This window comes from Eschrichtius robustus, chromosome 17 (genome assembly GCF_028021215.1).
Source record: "Eschrichtius robustus isolate mEscRob2 chromosome 17, mEscRob2.pri, whole genome shotgun sequence".
Classification (NCBI taxonomy): domain Eukaryota; kingdom Metazoa; phylum Chordata; class Mammalia; order Artiodactyla; family Eschrichtiidae; genus Eschrichtius; species Eschrichtius robustus.
Genome location: NC_090840.1, coordinates 85,157,736 through 85,173,314, shown reverse-complemented (window position 1 = coordinate 85,173,314; position 15,579 = coordinate 85,157,736). Strand labels below are relative to the sequence as shown.

At 64.2% G+C, this 15,579-nt stretch overlaps 1 protein-coding gene across 3 annotated transcripts in view; it reads right to left on the bottom strand.

Annotated features, from left to right (window-relative positions):
- ADGRB1 (adhesion G protein-coupled receptor B1) overlaps positions 1 to 15,271 on the bottom strand; it is a 70,316-nt gene extending 55,045 nt beyond the window's left edge. For 2 of the 3 annotated variants that reach the window (XM_068525519.1, XM_068525521.1), the window contains exons 1-8: positions 14,500 to 15,271; positions 3,817 to 3,978; positions 2,756 to 2,866; positions 2,251 to 2,415; positions 1,955 to 2,117; positions 1,425 to 1,600; positions 951 to 1,115; positions 636 to 737 (exon numbers count right to left, since the gene is read on the bottom strand). In XM_068525519.1, coding sequence (XP_068381620.1) covers positions 636 to 737; positions 951 to 1,115; positions 1,425 to 1,600; positions 1,955 to 2,117; positions 2,251 to 2,415; positions 2,756 to 2,866; positions 3,817 to 3,978; positions 14,500 to 15,271 — 1,816 coding nt within the window. Of the gene's footprint in view, positions 1 to 635; positions 738 to 950; positions 1,116 to 1,424; positions 1,601 to 1,952; positions 2,118 to 2,250; positions 2,416 to 2,755; positions 2,867 to 3,816; positions 3,979 to 14,499 lie in introns of all 3 variants that reach the window. The other variant, XM_068525520.1, reaches the window with a different exon arrangement.
- Positions 15,272 to 15,579: the final 308 nt, after the last annotated feature.

Genomic DNA, 15,579 nt, shown 5'->3' with positions numbered 1-15,579 from the left:
GGAAATATACAGCCTCCACCACGTGGACCAGCCCTGTCGGGTGGTGCGGAACTCACAACACACTTGTTTTACAGAAGGAAAACCAAAGTTCAGAGAGGTTAGGTCACTTCCTGGGTGTCACACAGCAAACAGGGGTAAAAAACTGCATGCACTCCTCAGGTAAGAGGGGCGAAGAAAACCAAGCCAACCAAAACCAAGCTGTCTGCCCGAGCCCCTTCTGGGAGCCCACCCTGCTTTTTCCACACCTCCCATCACTCCACAGGGCTGCACGGGGATTAAGGTGACGGTGTTCAAAGCCGACTTCCCACTTAAGGGCCCCCAAGCCCAGGGCAAGTGTGTTAACTCCTCTGTGCCTCAGTTTCCCACGTGTAAATGGGTGACTTTGTGGGACATCGCACTAAAGGGCTTCATGCTGGCGTTGGCTCCTGGTGAGCTCTCAGGACGCGGTGGCCCCGGGCCCCCGCCTGTACTGCACCAGCCTCTGTGTGCACAGGGCTGCCTGGGCAGGGTCTGGGCCACGTGCCCTGAGCTGACAGCTCCGTGGGCGGGCCTGTAGGGGCATCTCCGTGCCTTCCATGCATCTCTGTGAGGAAGGGACAGGAGCCCCGCACAACACCTGCCCCATCGGCCCTCACCTGTGGCGTTGCGAGGACACCGGACTGCAGCCACCTCTCCCGCCGGGGTCTCCTTCCAGATCACAGCGCCCAAGTTGTCCTCATCACAGATCTCATGGGGCTCTGCCAAGGGGCTAGAAATGTGAGTGGCGGCGGGGTACGGGGGGTGGGCCGAGACCTGGCAGCAGGGTCAGGAAGACCAAGACCCCTGCAGGACATCTATCCTCACGAGGGGGAGTCTTTCCCCAGTAGAGCTAAGCTCCAAGCTCCCTCCCCCGTCACTCAGAAGGCCCCTCCCCAGAGTCCAGCTGTGGGGTGGGTGTGTGGGACACTCACCGGGACACCGCTGGGCACTGCACTGCCGGTATTCATCTTGTGGGCCCCGGCAGGCTGCTCCCCCAAAGAAGGGCCCCAAGCAGGCGCGTTCCCGCCGCTGTGTGCCACCTCCACATGTGACACTGCAGCCGCCCCACGACGTCCAGACCTGCCACTTCCCATCCACTGTGGGACACGGCCATGCACAGAGCCAAGAGGATGGGGATGAGGAGGGTGCAGACACAGGGACGTAGGGGCAGGAAGCCACGAGGAGAAAGAAGTCGAGACCCAGGGAGGGGAAGCCAGAGCTCAGACTGACACAGCATAAGACAAACGCCTCACGTGCACTGGTCCCTCACGGTCACCCCCCCGGCCCCCCACATCCCCGGGGCCGTGTACAAGGGCCCACCATGAGCCCCCCGGGGTCTCACCCCTCCCGAGTGGCTCACGCCCGCCAGATCCCCCCACCCGCAGGCCCCGGAGCACGGCCCTGACCTGGACACTGCTGCAGGAAGCAGTCTCGCGTTTCCACCCAGTGGCCCTGGCACTCGGCGCCCCCGTACGAAGGCCCGTTGCACTCGCGCGTGCGCTGCTGCCGGCCCTGAGAACAGCTGGCGGAGCACGAGCTCCAGCTTGACCACTCATTCCAGTTTCCATCCACTGCCCGGCCCAGGGGAGGAAGGGGACGGGAGGGCAGCGTGAACAGCCAGGGCCCACACCCAGCCTGGGGCACAGGCGTGAACACCCCACAGGTGTGGCCACCACACCCCCACGAAGTCTGAGGCACGGGTGTGACACCCAAGAGGGCCCATCACCCCAACGCCCACGGGACGCGAGTGAGAACGCCCCAAGGTCTCCAACCTTCAGCCTGATCACAGCCTGAGGTTCCAACCTCTGAGCCCCCTAGCAGGTGGGTCTGAGCAGGCAAAGCGGGGCTCCCGGGGCTGGCCGGTGGCCCACTGGGTCCTTCCCTTCTCTTCCCGCCCCTGTCCCACCTCACCCAGCGCCCTCCCTCTCGCCTACCAGGGCACAGAGCGATGTTGCAGAACTTGGTTTGCTTCTCCGGGCCCTCACAGGGGTTGCCTCCAAACTGGGGTGGCCTGCAGGTGCGCGTGCGGTCACGGAAGCCGCGGCCGCAGGTGCTGGAGCACAGGCTCCAAGGCGACCACTCGTCCCAGGCGCCATGCACTGCGGAAGGAACAGAACACTCTGCGACCCCTGTCTGCCCGCGCCCGCAGCCCGGTCACCCGCCCCTGACGCCCCGCCCCCCGCCCCGCCCCCTGCTCCTGTTATCCCCGCCCCCCCACGGCGCACCGCCCACCTGGACACACGGCGGAGTTGTTGCACAGGCGCTGCTCCCGCAGGGGCCCGCTGCACTGCGTGCTGTAGGAGGACGACACGCAGAAGCGCGTGCGGGTCTGCCAGCCCTCGCCGCAGGTGCTGGAGCACACGCTCCACGGGGACCACTCCTCGGCCGCGGGGTCACCTGTGGGCCCAGACCTACAGCATCACAGGCCTGCTGCTAGCCCCTGCACCCGAGCTACGGCGCAGCAAAGCCCTTGAGCACCCCACCCCTTTTTTTTTTTCTCGACAGTCCCCTTCTCCTCACACCACTTCCCCTAAATCCAGTGTGCCTGGAGACGCGCGCCTGGCACCTGAGAGATTAGTCTAATTATGGAAAATTATTACAGTCATTACTTAGAAGCAACGGCAATTAATAACGTATAGTACTTGCCCAAAGACCTAGTCCCCTGAAACCAACTTTCCCCACTTCCCAGGGTTTTAGTGCATTTGCGTGTCAGCCCCGCCCAGCCGCTGCCACTCACCTGTCTGCGGGGCCGGAAACCCAAACTGCTGCAGCTCGTCGCCCAGCTCCTCGCGCCGCCGGGCATCCGTGGACCGTAGGGACTGGCTCCGGGAGTTGGTGCGCCCGGCGGCTGCAGGGCGGGTTCAGGTAAGCGTCCAGGCCGTGGCCTGCAGCCCCCGCCCTGCAGCTCTAGAGGGGCGCTCTCGGCCCTTGGTCCCTCGGTCCCTCGGTCCCTCGGTCCCCAGCCGCAGCAGGGCCCGGGCTTGTCAGCACCAGGGCCACTTGGCCGCACTGGACAGGTGGGAAACTCGGGACCAGGCCACCCTGGCCTGGCGCCAATCCCTGTCTGGTCCAGTCTCCCCTGCCCTGCGCCCCTCCCTCTCTTCCTCCGAGGCCCGCAGGAGTCACCTGCGGGGCAGCACGTCTGAACGGCTACTGCCCCACGCGGCCCAGCCCCGACACCCCAGGGCCCTCTCCAGGCTTCTGAGATGAGCTCCTCTCCCCAGGAAAGTTCGTCGGGGAAAAAACAACCCGAAGAATGACAATCTCATTATAACTTGATTTAACTTTATGGAAGCAGCTAAAATATGCATGAGGTCATTAGAGAGCCTTATTAGAGAAATACATCCTGGAGGCAGCATCCGGCTGGGACAGTCGGGTCTGGCCAGGGCTAGGGATGGCGGTGGCGGGACAAGACCCACAGCCGGCTTCCCACTTGCACCCCAGAATTCCCAATCCGCAGGTGCTAAGAAAGGCCCATCCAGTCCTAACACCGGGTCCCACCCCTCCTCCTGGGCCCTTACTTCTACTGGTCCCGCCCCTGGAAGGCTCCACCCTCTGACCCCGCCCCTGCCCCAGATCCCGCCCCTCGTAGCCCAGGCCTTGCCTGGCCCGGACCCGCCCCGAGCGCCCTCCCTCCCTCCCTCCCTCACCCGGCCAGGCCCTGCCCGCCCCCCGCCCCGCGCCAAGCCCTTTTCTCCGCCCGGCCCGGCCCAGTCCGGGTTCCTGCCTTCACCTGGCCCCGCCCCGAGCCCCTCCCTCCCCCGGCTCCGCCCGGGACCCGCCAGTCCGCGCACTCACGGCCGCAGGCCTTGCGGTTGCACAGGCGGCCCTCCTCCAGCACCCCCTCGCAGCCGCCGCCTTCAATGCCCGGCGCGGGCAGGCAGGTGCGCGTCCGCGTCTGCAGGCCTCCCCCGCAGTCCCGCGTGCACTCGCCCCACAGGGACCACAGCTTCCAGCCGCCTGGTGGGGACCAGAGGGCAGGGGTCAGGGCCAGGGGCAAAGGGCTGCGGTGTCTTTCGGGGAGTGACCTCTAGGGGTCTCCCAGGCAGGGATCTGGGGCACAGCGGGCCCTGCGAAGAGGCCTCCGCGTCGGAACCAGCACCAGCACCCTGGAGGGTCAGCTAGGAGGCGAGTGTGGGCCTGGACGGGGTTGGTGATGGGGTGTGAAGCAGAGGCCGACAGGGCAGGGAGGGGCAGAGGTGCCGGGCAAGGTGGGGTCCGGGGCCCACCCCACTTCTCTCTGGAGTCTCTGTGCTTTCCTGCTCTGTCTACAGGCACCTGGGCCTGGGTCTCCACTGCCTTTGAATCCAGGTCCCCAGTGTGGGGCTGGACACAGAGCTGGAGCCCCAGGTGGGTCTGGAGAATGGATGAATGAATGAATGAATGACACCCCTGCCCACCCCAACGGCTACCTTATACCCAGGGCCGGGCGATGGGCTGGGGGCAGAGGGTCTCTCCTGCCTGGCACCGAGCCTCACGCCCTGCCGAACCCCCTCCCCGTGGTCCTCAGTCCAGTCTCCTCTGAGCCCCAGTTTGCTCACCCCCCCCATGACCCATGTGCTCATTCCCCCACCACACGCAGGGACACCAGAGGTGACCGAGGTCCCAGCCCTGGTAGCCGAGTGGGGTCTCACACCCAGGGCCCCGCCAGGCGGAGCCTCCCCCAGACCCAGCAGAGACTGGCTGCTGAGGGCCTCCAGGCCCCTACGGCCACCCTCCTTCAGCCCTCTCAAGGGTCTTCTCCATCCCAGCCCCGGCCCCCCATCATGACCTCGTGACCCCGAAGTTCTGAGCCCCTTGGTGGCCCCAGTGCCACCAAGGACACTAAGAGGGACAGCCTCAAAGTACTGGGGAGCCACTGAGGGGTGAGGAGCAGGGAGGCCACACATCTTGGGCCAGAGCCGGAGGCTGCACTGATTCGCTCAGGAAGCGGCTGCTCCATCCAGGCTTTCTGTTCAAAGGCCACGCTTAAGGTGCCCAGATCACCCCCGCCTCGAGGGACTCTGGTGCCGCCACCCCATTTGTCCTGGGGAACCCCAGGGCCCCTACACTCCCAGCACAGCAGGGTCAGGGCAGACTCAACAAGGGCACGCAGCCTCACCAAGCGCCTACTTTGGGCTGGGCACCCTGCACACAGCCCCCTGACAGGGCACCCATGTATGAGGAGGCGAGGAGATGGCATTGCCAAGGCCCAGCACTGGGAGCTGCACTAGAGCTAGGCCACTGCCCCATGCTGCCTGCTCACCCGGGGCTGGAGCAGGGGAGCCAGGCTGGCCAGGGGCAGGTCATACCTGGCCCGGCAGGAGCGTCCCTGATGCCTCCTGGAGCCTGGCTTATCTGGGGAGCACATAGGGTGAGAATGAGGCCTGTGCGGATCCTGGAGGGTGGGCGCTGGAGCCGAAAGACCAGGTGCACATGGTGGCCCCAGCACCCACGGCCATGGGGTGGTTAAGTCCACCCTGCCCTGGCCTCACACCCCTCACCAGAGGATGAGGGCACTACTTCCTAGGACTGACGCCTGTGACGGTAAATGGCAAGAAATGGCTAGGAGACGACAGGTGTGGGCGTCACTGGGGTCGGAGTCGATCCCAGAGAACTCACTTTCATTTGCAAGTTGGGCGTCCAGGTGCTCTGTTCTGTGGAGGGCCGCTTGAAAGGTGCCAGAGCCCCTCCCAGTGGTCCCTGCGCCTGTGCTGGGAACTGACCAGCAGGGGGCGCCAGAAGCAAATGAATGGTAGGCGGGGGAAGGAGCCCAGTTCCCCCAGTTTGGAAGGCGGGGCTCATTTCTCCCTCCACGCCCCCAAGCCCTTGAGGAATCTTCTCTCCCCTTGCAGAACCCACCCTCCCCTACGCCTCACTTCCCCCTGAGCCCAGAGAGGCAGAGCATCAAGGGGCCAAGGGCACACAGAAGTCAGGCCTCCTGTCCTCCAGACTTGCCATGCTGGTGGGTCACGCAGGTGGGTGGGGCAGGTGGGCGGGCCGACGCACCCAGACAAGGGACCTGTAGGGGGGGCCGGCTCGGACCTTAATCGCTGTCGTCTGTGGGTGGGCGTGGACCCGGCTCTGCCCCTCGCGCACGCGCAGTAACACTTGGTTCCTAGCCTTGCAGCGGCGGCCCAGGGAGGAGCTTCTCACTCTGTGGGAGCCCGGCTGAGCTTTGCAGGGACCCTCGCTTCAGGGGGCCGAGGGGCCTGGTTCTGAGCCCCTTCCTGGGTCTGGGCGTGACGCCCTGTGCTCCCACAAGGGAGGCCTCTCTGCTGCCATCGTTCAGATGGGAAGACCGAGGCTTGCCCTAGTGACGGGATGCCCGTGCTCCCCCAGTTACGAGGGGGCCGAGCAGGAATCACCCAGGTTGTCGGACCCGGCCCACCCATACACCCTTCAAGGACGGTTGCTTCCCTCAAGGCCGGCTCTCAGGGCGGCATCCTGGGCAGGCGAGTCCTGACTCCCCCACCCCCGTCTCCCCTCACTCCGTGCCAGACGCCTCAGGAACCGCGAGTCCAAGTCCACCCAGGAACCAAACGTTCACCCCACTTACAGCAGAGCAAACTGAGGCTCAAAGAGGGGTGGTCCAGACAGTCAGGGGCTGGTGACTCCCCCCCGCACCTGCAGGAGGATCTGCCCTGGAGTTGAGGAGGCATGGAGGCCCGAGCCTCAGAAGGCAGGCGCCAGGGTCCCCAGGGCTGAGTAAGAACCAGAAGTATGGAGGACGCTACACAAATACGACTTCGTTGTGGACAGAAATGTCCGTGCTCTGGGGGGGAGAGACAAGCAGGCCAGGGCCCCGGGGGAGGGGGGGGGGAGCCCCCAGGGCAGCCTCCAGGTGCACACGGCAGGACTGGTGAGCGGCTGGGCTCTGAGGGTGTGACGGGGCGAGGCTGCGCAGATATAGGGCCCTCACTGCCGCCACTCTAGGCGCCTTCACTCTGGGGACCGTCACAGCCCCGCAACCACGCCCATTTGGCAGATGCAGACAGGGAGGCCAAGTTATCCACCGGGCTGACACGGAGAGGAGCTGGGACTGGACTCATGGTCAGATTCCAAGCGCTCCCCCTACACCGCCCCCCAGGCAGAGGCTGCCCACCAGGACCACCCCCAGCCTGGCGCCGCAGGCCTCAGTGGTCTCACCTGCTGAAGCCCCCTGTCCCGTCATACTGAGACAAAGGAACAGGGAGGCCTGGAGTCCAGGGAGACAGGCCTGGCGGCGGGGACAACGTGGGCACGTCCTGCCTTGTCCCCCCTTGCTGCCCCAGCCCAGCCCCCGCGCGGAAGCCTGAGTGACGTGGAAGCTGGAAGTGGGTGGGAGAGAGAGGGTGTCCAAGCCGGCTAATCGGAGGATGCCACTTGGTTTCCATGGCAACTGCCGCAGAGCTCAGTCTTTCAGGATAGACTCAGGTTAGGCCTCCGCTGCCAAAACACCCACAATTTCAGGGCTGGTTACCTTGGTGACCCAGGTGGTGGGGATGTGGTGGGGGGAGGGGGAGGAGAGGAGGGGTCATATCAGGAGAGGCCAGGCAGGGGGTCCACTGGCTCAGAGCACAGACTGCCCCCCAGGCCTAGCCCTGACCCCGGTCACATGCTGATTCCTGACCCTGATCACACATTGGGCCTTGATCCTCTTCACAGACTGACTTCTGATCCTGGACACAGGATCCCTGATCCCCCATCACATACTGAGCCCTGATCCCACTCACAGACTGATCCCCGACCTTGGCCACACTCCCACCACTGATGAACACTCAGTTAATGGTAGCTGCTATTTTTGTTATCATTTTTATTTTTAACGTGTGTCCCCCCCCACGGCTGACACCTGATAAATGTTTGTCAAGCAAATGCATCCACGACCAGGGAGTTACCCAGGCAGGGCTCCTGGGGCCCGCAGAGCTGCGCACAGAGGAACTCAGGCCACCCTTTCCTGGGTGGCCACGGTGCTCCTGGGCTGGGTGGGCTTTGAGGGGGCAGCAGAGGAGTGGGCAAGGCTGGGGGGTGGGCTGCCCCTCCAGGCCCGGAAAGAAGCCGCCATTCTTCCCGGGCTCAATGCCCCCTCTGTCTGGAAGCCTCATTTCCATCTCATTAAGGGATGAATAGAGCCAATTAATGGCCGCCAGGCAGCCTTGGCCGCCCAGGAGAGAGAGCACACGGAGAGGGGGGCTCCTGTCCCCCTTCCCACCCTGGCGCCCCAGCCTGCAGGCCATGGCCTCCCTGGTCCCTGCGCCCCCAGTCGGCTGGGATGAGGGCGCTGGGGGAGGCCCTCTTCCCGCTGGGCCTTCCTGCCTCCTGGGTCTCCTTCGGAGGAGGGGAGCGGTGCACTTCCCGTCTCCTCCAGCAGAGGTCTCCCCAGTCTAGCAGGTCAGGCAGCACCCGGCTGGGGGGTCAGCCCCTGCCCATTCCCGCCCCGCCCCCGACGGTCAGGCCGGGTTCCGTACACATCCACCTCGCGAAGTCCAGCCCCTGTGCGGACCCCTGCCTGCCACCGAGTTAAGGTCTGTACTGCGGCACGCAGGATCCTCCTCTCAGCCCCCTGCATGGATGTGCAAATGAGGACCACAGGGAACTGGACAGCTCCTTGAAGCCCCTCTCCCACCCAATCCCCAGTCCACAGCGCCCCTGGCTCCACAGGTTCAGACTTGGTGCATCCTTCACCAAGGCCTGCAGCACCCACTGTCGGGGCCCGAGTGACCAGCAGTCCGCCCAGCTGCCGCAGGCACCCCTGGATCTCAGGACGGGCTGAGAGCCGTGCCCACTGCCCATGGGGCCACTTGCCAGAGAAGGAGGACAAGGAGGGCTCCTCCAAGCATGGTAGAGGCGCCAAGACCCTACGAGCAGGGTACTGTCCCATCCCCATTTCACAGAAGGGAAACTGAGGGGCGACTTGGCCCCGTCTGCAGGGTTACTCACTTTCTCAATGCTGCTTTTCCTCAGTCAGGCAGGTGCCCCCTAAGAAGGGTGCCCGTTACAAGCTCGAAGGCCTGGGTCCCACCCGGCTTTGCCCTGCCACGCTGGATGACCTGGGCGGGTCTCTTCTCCTCCCTGAGCCTTGGCTATACGACCGACAGCCCTTCTCCCCATCTTTTAGGGAAATGGGACCCCAGCAGGGCCACAACTCCCAGCCTCCCTCGCTACCGGGTGGCGTGGGGTGAGCTCTGGCCTCTCGTGGCAGTTCCTCTGTGGGTGATCCCCGTGCGTACTTATTGTTTTCATGGGGTCATATCTTGCTATTTCCATCTGGAATGGGGGCTGTCTACAATGGAGCCTGAAACCTTGTTTTCCAGATTTTTCTAAATTGGCCCCTGTGCAAAAGCGCAGCTCCCCTGGCTGGGATGACAAACCCAGTCCTGGCAGGGAGGCCCTAACCCTTCCTACTCCCGCCCCGCCCCTGCTCCCCACCCCCATGCTCCCAGTCGCCCCCAAACTCCAGAGACACGCCCTTCCCCCTGGAATTCCCCACTCGTCCCTCCCCCCAGCCCAGCCCCTCTGCACACCCTGCGGGCCCCAGAGAGGGCTGGCAGCCTCCTCCTGAGGCAAGCTGTGGGGCATTTAGGGTTGGAATGACTCCAAAGCCCTTGCGGGGGGGGGGGGGGGGGGGAGGGGGGGGGCGTGTCAGGGCAGGGGGCGCCCCAGCTGAGAGGCGACGGGCCTGGAGGAGGGGGTGTGGCCTTGGGCAGGTCACGGCCCCCCAGGCCGGCATCGCAGCCCAGCACACGCCCGGGATGTCACACTCACACGCTCAGGCTCCAGCCCCCCCCCACCAACCCCGTGCAGGCATATGGAGGGGGCACACGGGCACACACAGGGTCATGTACACACACACACAGGGACACACACACAAGGAGACACACGCACACTCGCCCCCCAGCCCTCAGGATGCCGCTTTTCCATTATCTTACATGTCGCTTCTGCAATAAAATTCTTTAATTAAAACATGAATATTTAAAACAACCCTTGAGAGAAATGGCACCATCTCACCAGAGGCAGAAAAACGCAGAGAGGCTCTGGGAGGGGGAAGGAGGGACAGCCCGAGAGCGGGTGGGAGCGGGCAGGCAGCGCAGAGGGGCAGCCGGCGGGGCAGGGGAGAGGGAACAGTTGCTCTGGCCTGAGTAACGCTTGCCAGTCGGGCGCGTGACGTGGCCATGTGGCATTTGGACAGGCCGGGCGGGGGCAGGGCTGAAAATGGGCCACGGGCTGGCCTGGGCCTCCTGCTCGCTCCGGCTCCGGCTCCGCGGCTATGGAGTGACGCTCCTGACCCAGCCTCCACTGGCATGCGTGAGGGGACGCAGCTCCCTGGGCACAGGCTCGGCAGGCAAGATATGGGGTCTGGATCTGCTGTGTGTCTTCTGAATTACTGCTGGACCTTTCTGGTCCATATGCCACCCCGCCCCTACACACACATGAACACACACACACCCTCCCCACAGAGCTCTTGCAGGAGAAGCCCCAGGCAGGACCACCAGGTGACCAAGAGCTGACTCTGCTCTCTGTCTCCCCCTTGCACGCTGTGTGACCCTGGCCACTGCCTTAACGTCTCTGTGCCTCCTTCCACTCAACAAGGATTCATCAAGGGCCTGCTGTGTGCCAGGTACTGGCCCACACACGGGGCTTCGTCAGAGAGCAGGGCAAACTCCCCTGCCCTGTGGTGGGTACATCCTGGCAGGGACAGAGAATAAGGACACAGGAAATTCTCCAGTGTTCACAGGCGATACCGTGTGGGAAGAGAGAGAAAGAGGGAGAGAGAGAGTGTGAGGCGACAGCAGGGCTGGGGCTGCTGCCACTTTCTGCAGCAGGGCCAGGGCGTCTTGAGAAGGTGCCATCTGGGCAAGCACTCAAGGGACGGAGCCCTGTGGGCACGTGGGGAGAGTGTTCCAGGCCAGGGAACGGCCCATGCAAAGGCCTTGGGCAGGGAGGTAGGTGCCTCGCTGGGGAGCCATCTCTGGGCAACTGGCAAGAGTTAACTGGTTAAGATGTGGGTGCTTCCTGCACAAAGGAAACACGCAGAACGCGGCTATTGCCACTACTAAGATGAGGTTTACTCCCAAGGTCTCAGGAGCATTAGGACCTTCCGAGTCCAGGGCACGGGCACGGGGTCTGAGCTGCCTGTGGGCCTGGCGACCATGTCCTGTGCCCCCCGCCCCGCGGAGTCGAGCTCCTCGCTTCATGGCGGCAGCCCCAGCCCTCGTGCCCTCCCAACTGCCTTCCACGACGCTGCCAGCCCTGACACATAGCCTTGACTTGCGCTCTGTCAGGACTGCTGAAATCGGCTTGCACAGAGCCAGCCTAAACACACACACACACACACACAGCAAGTACATACCACAAGTGCACATCTGCACATGCTCACATGCACACGTGTGCACAAACACGATGCACACAGATGCCCGATGCACTGCACACAGGCACACACACATATATACACCAGCCATACACGCATGCACATACTCACACACATGCCCGATGCACTGCACACACGCGCACACATACCATGCATGCACGGCACACATACTGGCAACGTGCATGTGAACACACATATACATGCCGTGTATACACATACACGCACACACACATGCATACTTGTACACGTGGATGCATGAACACACCCATGCTCACGTAACACACTGCACACATACATGCACATGGATGCATGAACACAAGCATATGCACAAGCATGCACACACACACGCACGCCTGCCCACCCCCTTCCAGCACCAGTTCCAAACATTCCCATTCTCAGAATCTCTGCGCAAGCCCGAAGCACCCAGCCTTGGTCTCCAAACAGCTCCACTCCTCCGATCTGTCTCTTTGCCCCCCAAGCCCTCTAGATTCTCTACCTCATAGTAAACACAGATATTGACATTTCATCACTGATGTTGCTTCTGCTTAGAAACACTTTCACCCCAGTTCTCATTCCTCATAACAATCAAGAAAAGAAGACGTTTTTACTCTTTCCATTTTAAAGACAAGGGGCCTGAGGGGATTGGCCCAGGGACACAGCGAGTGTGGGGCGGGCTGGGATTTGAACCTGATCTGGTCCTATCCTGGGGCGCCAGGTCCCAGAGCTCCCTCTCAAACGACATTCCCACCAGATGACCCACGGGCCTCGCACAGTCAGGTCCCACTCTGCCCTCTGGATCTTCCTCCCCAGCCCGAGCCTCCCCGCCACTTCCCCACCTCGGCTGAGGTCCTCACTCCTGGCCAGAAACCTGGGAGCGGTCCAGCCGTCTCCTTCCTCCACGCCCACATCCTCTGCATTAGCAAGTCCATCACCCCAACCACCGCCCCCCCCAAGATCCTCCCCCTTCCTCCCACCCAGGCCAGCGTCAGCCCCCTCCTGGATGCCTGCAGTGCCCTGTCCCTGCCCCGGATTCCCCCTCTGAGCCAGACACTGCATTTACAGCCCCAGCGATGTCACCCTTCTGCTTAAAGCCCCCCATGGCCCTTCAGCTCTCATGATAACATGCAAACTCCGGCCAGGAGGCCTGTCCACCATCGCATCCGACTCCAGCAGCGGGGCCTGCTCCCTCCAGCACCGACGTCACAGCCCCACAAACTCCTGCCACTTGCCGCACATGTATCACACCAGCCCCGTCCCCTTGACCTTCTCCCGCAAGCTCCACACGGCTCCAGCTATGCCAGGTATCCACCCGGCACGGTCACCGCCCCGAGATGCCAACGGAGATCAGCTCTTGCGCTTTGGCTTCCAGTGTGGGCCAGGCCCCGGGGCAATCAGGTCTGAGGTGACTGAATAGTCCCTCCAAGCAGTCAGCACTTTGCCAGCGAAGACGCTGAGGCTCAGGGGCAGGTGACCACTGGGGAGTGGCTGAGCGACATGTCCGGCCGGGCCCCTGCCCCCCTGGTCCTCCTGCATCCGCCCACCTCCCAAACCAGCCGCCGGCCCGGCATCTCTGCTCCATTCTCCTCCTCCCCATCCCCCGAGGACCACTCCCACCACCCCGCTGCGGGGCCTGCCCACGCCAAGGTCACAGTGACCTCTACCTTGCCCAGCCCGAAGGTCAGCTCTCCCAGCCTCCCATGCCATTGCTGGGGGCCCTGACACAACTGATGGAAGATGGGGGTTTTCTGATGGTTTCCTGGACACCACACCGCCTCCACCTCCCGGGGCTCTGCCCGCCTCTTCCCTCCTCTCCTTATCCTCTCCAGCTACGCTCACCGCTCCACGGAGGTTTCTAATCTGGGATCCACGGCCCGGGGCCCATGAATAGAACCATGTTCCGGGATAGCTGGTTTCCTCTGTAACCCCACGTAGCTTCTTTTATGCCTTTACAGACGTTATTCGGAGGAATCCATCGGCCTCACTGGCTCCGGAGACACCGAGAGCCCTGGACCACGTCACCTGGTCCCACGGTGACCTGCCCGCATGAACGCCCAGCCCAGCCTGGCCCCCGGACGCCCGGCACGCTGTCTGGTGTCTCAAACTCCGCGTTCGGTGAAGAGCTGTCCCGGGCCCGCAGCCCCAGCCTCCCGAGACACCCTGGGCGCCCCGCTCCGAGCCCACGCAGGGTCTCCCTCCTGCCCCGATGCCAGGGAGCCCGCTCAGCGTCCCATCCCACTGGTGGCGCCCTCCTGTGCAGGTGCCCGCCTCACCGAGGAACCCACACTGCTAAGAAGGTGGGACCAGCCGAGCACACGCCCACGCCCACCTTTGCCCTGCCCTGCCCTCTGACCCGCATGGGGCTCACCCGCACCCCTCCCGGAACCTCGAACACAGCCCCCTGACCAAGTGACCCCCTGACCTCCAGGTGACACGCAGCCCCGCCACCAGGGTCCCTCCCCCTGCGACGTCTTCATCACCACCTGACATGCCTGTTTCTTGTGCTTTGCCGTTTAACACCGCCCAGACCCAGAAGGCAGCTCCACGAGAGCGGGGCTTTTGTTGTTTTGTTTTTGTTGTTTCTCGTTGTCTTCACTGCGTGTCCCAGGCGCCCAGGACGCCTCACAGGCGCTGGGTAACTAACTGCTGCGTGATGGTTCGCATGGCTGTAACCACCTGCAATCCCCACATTGCATCTCCTTGACCACATGAGTCCACTCTGCTCACTTTTTCTCCCATGTCCCAGAAGGCCCCTGCAGACCCCGGCCACAGGCCACAGCAGCCTGCTGGCCCATGAGAATGGTCCTGCCTGAGAAAAGGGAGGGACCCTCCGGAGGGACCCTCCCCAGCCAGGAATCTCAAACTCCCTCATCCTGGGAGAAATCAGACCCGTTCTTCCTTCCTTCCTTCCATCCCTCCCTTCCCTGATCACTTAGCAAGCACCACCCATGAGGCAGGCACCCCAGCACCCTGGGGGCCAGAGGCAAGCACCCCAGCCTGCCCATTCTCAGCAAGCCTGCAGAGAACTTCTCTCTTTGCACTTGGCTTCCCCGAAGTGCTCGGGGGATGGGTGGCCAGGGCAGCCCTGCAGGGAAGACCCTTCCCACCCACCGTATGCCCAGAGAGCCACCCCAGGGCCTCTCCTAGCCGTCACTCACCTGGATCGCCATCCCCGCCCCGGTCCTGGGTCAGGCTGGTGAGGCAGTTCTCGGGGCCACCAGCCATGCCGTCCCTCAGGCAGACATCCCCGCGAGGCACCAGGGAGCCCGAGGCAGGGTCGCCGGTGTCCCCGCCTAGGCAGGCACAGGGGGTCTGCATGATGCCACAGGGGTGTGAGCTGCGGCTGCCAGCCAGACAGGCGTCCAGCCAGCGGCACAGCATCTGGCAGGCGGCCCGGCTGGGGCTGCGGTTGCCCACGACCAGGTACTCCACGGAGAAGTCGTCGCTGGGACCGGGGGGCCCGTCCTGGGGCGCGGGGCCGTCGTCCTGGGGTGGCCGCTGCCGCTGCATCTGCAGAAACTGCTTGCTGGCCTGCAGGAAGGCCAGGGGCGCCGAGGGGTCGCAGAGCCTCAGCACCTCGTCGAAGCTCTCCACGCCCAGGTAGGTGCGCGTGGACTCCAGGAAGGAGTCGAACTGGTAGGTGCGCACGCGGGCGGGGCCACCGCAGGAGGGCGCCTTGGCCACCTTCACGTAGAGCGTGTAGCGGCGCGGGTCCGGGTTGCGCAGGGTCCAGGAGCAGCGCGAGGCGTTGGCCGGGAACACGGCGGCTGCCGAGAAGTACCCGAAGAACTTGCCCTGCACCAGCGTGGCGCACGGCTCGGCCCCGGGCCCCACGTCCGTCCCCGCGGCCGTGCCCGCCTGGTGCCCCAGCAGCAGCAGCAGTGGCCCGAGGATCCAGAGGGCGCCCGGGGCGGCGGCCTGGCCCCTCATCCTAGCTCGCGGGGCCGCCAGGGTTCCGCCGGCTGGGCAGGCAGGCGCGGGCCAGGCCTTGACATGCCAGGGTCCGGCAGCGAGCGGAGCGGGCCGGGGCCGGGGGGCAGGGGCTTCAAGCGAGGACAGGAGGAGGAGGTGGCTTCAGGCGACCGAGTGGGCAGGGGCGGCTCCTAACGTCCGGGGCCCCAGTGCCCGCCTGTGGCCGCCAGCAGCAGCTGGAAGAGAAAGAGCGGAGAGGGGACGCATGAGCCCCCTGGGGAGGCTGGGACTTGGCACGCTGGGGGCATTGCCCGCCCCGGGCTCTG